This window comes from Solea senegalensis, unplaced genomic scaffold (assembly GCF_019176455.1).
Source record: "Solea senegalensis isolate Sse05_10M unplaced genomic scaffold, IFAPA_SoseM_1 scf7180000016830, whole genome shotgun sequence".
Classification (NCBI taxonomy): Eukaryota; Metazoa; Chordata; class Actinopteri; order Pleuronectiformes; family Soleidae; genus Solea; species Solea senegalensis.
Window position 1 is genome coordinate 1 of NW_025322055.1, and position 6,406 is coordinate 6,406.

At 45.1% G+C, this 6,406-nt stretch overlaps 1 protein-coding gene across 1 annotated transcript; it reads right to left on the minus strand.

Moving 5' to 3' along the window:
* Positions 1-188: 188 nt before the first annotated feature.
* On the minus strand, positions 189-6,017 carry LOC122763422 (heat shock 70 kDa protein 12A-like; the record flags this gene model as incomplete). The annotated part of the gene is made up of 4 exons (XM_044018311.1): positions 189-451; positions 533-637; positions 2,183-2,269; positions 5,846-6,017. Coding segments are annotated over 4 exons (627 nt in total), but the record flags the coding sequence as incomplete, so codon positions are not given.
* Between the last annotated feature and the right edge of the window lie 389 nt (positions 6,018-6,406).

Here is a 6,406-nt window from a genome sequence, read left to right on the forward strand (position 1 = left end):
CACTGTCTCTTTACATGGTTTCAATAATTTGAGATTATTAAACAGAGCTCCAGCAGCATAACATTTATTCTGCTTCCAAAGTGAAAATGTGTTGAAATGTCTGCGTTTTCTTCTCAACATCAGATCCCGTGTAAACACTGATATTCAGTCTCTCGTGGACTCATCACTTCTCTGGTTTTGTGATGCACTCACTTGCTCTTGCGCAGGGCGTGCTCCACACTGTGGCCTCGAAACTTCTTATAGTAGTCGATGAAGGAGAACGGCAGGTTTATATTGAGGGGGTTGGTGCGTTCGGGGGCTGCCGCTCTCTTCCGCGACTCAAACGCAATCATCAGGTCCACCCAGGCGGCCGGCCGCTTGATCTTAAATGTGTCGATGAAATCCTGACCAAAGATCTTACACAGCAGCTTCTCAAACTCATAGTCGATCCCGATGGAGCCGTAGGGGCCGCCTGGGAGAAGGAGGAAGATTAGAGACTTGACAGAGTGAGAACATCTGCAGACAGCAAAGCAAAAAGTGCTGCGGTGTTTACCCGAGGCCTTGTAGAGCTCCTTTAAATGTCCCTCTGGAAGACGGATCTGATGAACAGTCAGGTCCACAGTTCCTCCACCACAGTCCACTACGACGTAACGATCACCTGCACAGAGAATACACACAAACACGGTGAGTGACTGTTGTGCTCTGCTGCTTTTACACTCTCCAGAGTGACTCTCCGTGATTCACCTACATGAGTCACATACATAAGAACATAGGACCATGTTTACATTGATCATGGAGCCAATAGCTAAACAATCAATAGATTTTAAATCAAAATTGCAATTTGAAAGAATGCAACAGCAATTCTTCTATTTTCTATGCAAATTAAAAAAGGATCCTTTAGATAAGACTTAGTTCTCAACTGAACCTTAGATCATAATTAAAGTATCTGTCAACTACAACCACACTATCTTCATTCATTCATATACAATCATGAAATTAACTTAAATATCAACATCACTCACAAAAACAACTATTTCAGCCTCTTATTCCACTTAATGACGATGTTTTATCACAAACACAACACAGACGATCAAAGTCAACAAAGTGACTTCAAGTTGGACTTTTTCTTCTTGGGCTCATGAAGCTACAAACAAAGTCTTCTTTGTACATTTCACTGTGTGTTAAAGGGAAACTTCAGGTCGTATGAAGTGATGACACAGGTCTGCACCATGGATGTATTATGAGAACTGGATAGAGCTCCGCCCCCTCTGCCTTGAAGACAATTTTGTCATGGTGGCCACTTGAACTGTGAACTGCAACAAAAACCACTCACGGGCCCAGAAAGCAATTTTCCCATTGACTACAATAGTAAAAGAATAGTCGAGAGCGCAGACGGCTCGTTCACATAGCCGAAAGGCATCAAGGGGGGGGTAACACTACTGCGCATGCTCATGCTCTACACAACCCCGAAATAAACACGCAAGTCCGAAACGTTTTTGGCATATGTGCTGGGTGAGCAACTCCATAGGGATGAACGGAACCAGAGGGGCGGACCCCTATCCAGTTCTAATAATACAGCCATGCTTTGCACACTATTCATAAAACATGGCTACCACCAGAGACCCAAGAAGAACTAGGGTTTAGCCTCTTAACCCAAGGCCAGTTTAAGTCTTTCTTACTCTTACTAAGATGTTGCTGCTTTACTTTACAGAGAGAGACAGACAGACAGACAGAGAGAGGGAGACCGCTTCTTCTTTTGTGTTGCTCTGTAAACCACTCACTCACTCTCCAGCATCAAAGTTCTGTGATATTTTGTGATTCCCGTGTTTTTGAAATCCACACATTTACCAAAGTCGCTCCTGTGTCACATAACTCCATGTGACACTCCAATCCATGTCTCTGTGGACTATTTCATATTATATGTGATTAGAGACTTCAGTTTTTCTTGGTGTCCAATCATCACACAAACCTGAACTATCCCTTTAAATGAAGTGATGAGGATACAAACTCACTGACTCGGAATCTGTTCTTCAAAGATTTCAGAACAGATCAAAGCATGTGAATGTGAAAACACCTGAAATGTCCTGGACAAAGGATTCGACTGCTACATTTCTACGTACATTTCTACAATGTGGCAGCAGGAGCAGAAGAAGAAGAAGAAGAAGAAGAAGAAGAAGAAGAAGAAGAAGATTAAAGACTCTACCTTCTTCCAGCTCCGACCAAAGCTCTCCTACGACATTTTCCACCAAAAACGTGCGGCTCTGCCGGTTGCGCCGCACATGCTCCTTAGCTGCTTGTTAACAGAGGAAAGAATGTTGTGGTGAGTGAGGAGATGAAGCTCTGCTGTGTGTGAGTGAACACTGGTGTGACAGGCAAGCAGCAGGCTCAAGCATGTGTTCAGATTATTGCAATAATAGAATAAATAATAAAATTAATAATAGAAGGAAATGCTTTAAATTTAATGAAGACTTTAACGTGAAAAACGTGAAATGAGATCATCATACGTCATGAGCTTCCTCTTCAAACTAAATCACCAAGCCTGTATGATAGTGAGCTAGACAGCATTTTCACATGAATTATGAATGATTTTACGCTTTCATTCATGATCACTGTCAACTTAATGTGGGAGCTTCTTTATCATCTCCAGTGTCACAGTGAAAGCATGTTTGGCTGCTATAACACAGGTTTTTCCTCTCTCTGTGTGCGCTTGTGTACACAATAAATCTCTCTCTGTGATCTCTATCTCTCTGTGATCTCTATCTGCGATCTCTCTCAGTTCATTGAGAGTTTTGCATGTAGTCGGCCTGCAGGGGGCGACCAGGCCACGATCACGTGCAGCCACCTCTGGAGTATGGAGACACTGGCAGGTGTTTTCACATTAACCAGGAACATCAAACAATCTTTAATGTATTTCAGACAAAAAGCTGCTTCTCACACCTTTCACTCCTATAATATATATAATTATAATACTACTAATAATAACTAGTACCACAAGCGGTTCTGAACGGGTTTGAGCTCGAGGGCTCGCGAGTCTCTGTGTGTCCACGTTGACACGCACGCCTGTGAGCTCATCTCCCATTTATTCACTGCTTGCGGTACTAGTTATTATTATGATTATTATTATTATTATTAATATTATCATTATTATAATAATATATTAGTATTATTTTCAGTCCTAGCGGCGTCCCTGCACACAGTTCAAGGGCACTTTCTGTTTAAAATGGCCAAATTCCTGTTGGGTGAAAGGCATGTCCGTAAACGTGTTCAGAGAAGGTCCCTTGAATCGCATATCAAGTTTCGTGCAGATCGGACAATGTAAGACTTTACTTCCTGTTTTGGGAGTTCTACTTCCTAAGGATGTTCAGGACGGGTCTGAGGTCTCACATATCAAGTTTCAAGTGGATACAACAAACCCTGTTAGAGCAGCATCAAAAACTGTAAGTGTAATTCTGTCTGCCGGTACCGGGGGGTGCTGTTTTGGAAATTAAATATTTTCATATAGACGTCTTCGGGGCCGGACTCATCAATCCTAGCAAGTTTGGTTCAGATCGGACCAGTATTTGGGAAATTGTGACAGTTTGTTTTTTGTCGCAAAAGTTCGACTTTGCATTGTTGCCATGGCAACACCGTTAAACGATGTGCCATCATATTCAGCACACACCATCTACCATGTGTTTTCAGTGTTTTCACCAATTTTGGGTTTGATACGATAATCTCTGTAAAAGTTATTCCCAAAATCTTAATTTTTTTGTATTGTCTGGCACCACCAGGAGGCGCTGTTTGCAAAATGTACTGTTTTTGCATAGAGGTCTTCAGCCATGGCCCATCATCAGTCATAGCAAGTTCGGTTCAGGTCGGGCCTTCTATCGCGAAGTTATAAGAGTTTCATTGTCTGCGGCCAGAGGGCCAGAGGGTCAGAGGGTCAGTGGGTCAGAGGGTCAGAGTCAGGGGTCCAGGGGTCAGTGGGTCAGTGGGTCAGAGGGTCAGAGAGTCAGAGGGCCAGAGGGTCAGTGGGTCCAGTGGGTCCAGAGGGCCAGAGGGTCAGTGGGTCCAGAGGAGTCAGTGGGTCAGTGGGTCAGTGGGTCCAGAGGGTCAGAGGGTCAGTGGGTCAGTGGGTCAGAGGGTCAGAGGGTCAGAGGGCCAGAGGGTCAGAGAGTCAGAGGAGTCAGAGGGTCCAGAGGGAGTCAGAGAGGGGGTCAGGAGTCAGAGAGTCAGAGGGTCAGAGGGAGCCAGAGGGAGAGTCAGAGGGTCAGAGGGTCAGAGAGGAGGGTCAGAGGGTCAGAGAGCCAGAGGTCAGAGGGTCAGAGGAGAGGGCCAGAGAGTCAGAGAGAATCAGAGGGGTCAGTGGGCCAGAGGGTCAGTGGGTCAGAGTCAGGGGGTCAGAGAGTCAGAGTCAGAGAGCCAGAGGGTCGGTCAGAGAGTCAGAGAGTCAGAGAGGGCCAGAGGGTCCAGAGGGCCAGAGGTCAGAGGGCCAGAGAGCCAGAGGTCCAGAGGGTCAGAGGGTCAGAGGGCAGAGAGTCCGGAGGGGTTAGAGTCAGAGGGTCAGAGGGTCAGAGTGGGTCAGTGGGTCAGAGGGCCCAGAGGGTCAGTGGGCCAGAGGGTCAGTGGGTCAGTGGGTCAGAGGGTCAGAGAGTCAGTGGGTCAGTGGGTCAGTGGGTCAGAGGGGTCAGAGGGCAGAGGGTCAGGGGTCAGAGAGAGGGTCAGTGGGTCAGAGGGCCAGAGGGTGAGGGTCAGAGGTCAGAGGGTCAGTGGGTCAGATGGTCAGTGGGTCAGAGGGTCAGTGGGTCAGAGGGCCAGAGTCAGAGGGTCAGAGGGTCAGTGGGTCAGTGGGTCAGAGGGTCAGAGGTGGGTCAGAGGGCCAGATGGTCAGTGGGTCAGAGGGTCAGAGGGTCAGTGGGTCAGAGGGTCAGAGGGTCAGAGGGTCAGTGGGTCAGAGGGTCAGAGGGAGGTCAGAGGGCCAGATGGTCAGTGGGTCAGAGGGCCAGAGGGTCAGAGGGTTTTAATCAATATATCACATTTACGTCATAATATTTAGTGTTTAGTGTTGAAATATGATGATTATCAATGTAACAGCTTTTAAAGACAGGAAAAGTCATCACAGAAACTATATCTGTGATATCCGAGATCTTGAGGTCATTTTTCCACAAATCAAAATGTTTATTGCACTCAGGAACAAAAGATTAGAAACATTCAAGTAAAGAGTCTGAACATGGCCCTGCAGAACGGCTAACTGCTATTATTATTGTCGTGGCTTTGTTTCCACGTGGTCAGACTGCCGTGCACTGATTGGTCAGAGTGTCGTCACAGTAACAGAGACAACAAAACTGAACTGTAGCTCAAAGTTAAAAAGACAGTCACAATTCTGAAAACGTGGGCTCATCACCAACATTGAGCAAAGGAAACAGAAAAGTCTGGTGGATTTAACCACAGCGCTGCTGAAAGCCTGCGATCATGAGCTGAATGCAAACCTCGGCTCGGGTGGTCGTGTGATTCTCGTCACCTGGGTTTTCTTCACCTTCCACTTGGTATTTATTTCTCCTTCACTCACACTTTCTCCTGTTTCCTGTGCTGCCTCTAAACTCCACTGAAACATGTGATGAAAAGGCTTCATATGTTGAGAGGAAAACACAAGTGTTTATTATTGTGATGCAGCTCATGAAATAAAATGCAGAAGAATTGTTGTCATTTAGAAATGAGATCACGTGTAGTAGTGAATCAAGATCATGATCTTTTTAACCATTTATCGTGCAGCGCTGATTAACGCTGATCATGCATTTTGTGTTTGACCTAAAGAAACTCGAGAGGAAGCATCGGCATCAAACACATGCATCATTAGAGGTCAACAAAGCGTCATGTCAGGACTTACCTTGGCTCATTGCACTCCCTGCGTTTTCAGTGGGACTAAAGCCGTTCTGGGTGTTCTGGGTGCCAAGGTCCACCATCTGGTGGAGGCGGAGCTTGCGGCAGTAGATCGACGCTGCCTCGGGTTCTAAGGCGATGATCAGCTGCTCTGGGTTTTCACGGGACACCAGACCAGACTACAGAAGAAGGAGAAATCCTCCGTTATCACTGTCTTCACTCATTTTCTCTCTCTAAATATACAATGGTGCTCCTCCATTTTGCAAGGTGTGGCTATTCTTTGTGTTCTTCTGAACTTATTCCATAAAAATAACACTCCTGCACCTTCTCAGGAACTCTGTTTACAGTTTCACAAATACATCTTTGACTTTCTATTATAACTATTATAACTACTCTACTACTAATATAACTACTCTATTACTACTATTATAACTACTCTATTACTACTAATATGACTACTATTATAAATACTCTACTACTACTAATATAAATACTATTATAACTACTCTACTAATAATATAACTACTATTATAACTACTCTGCTACTACTAATACAACTACTATTATA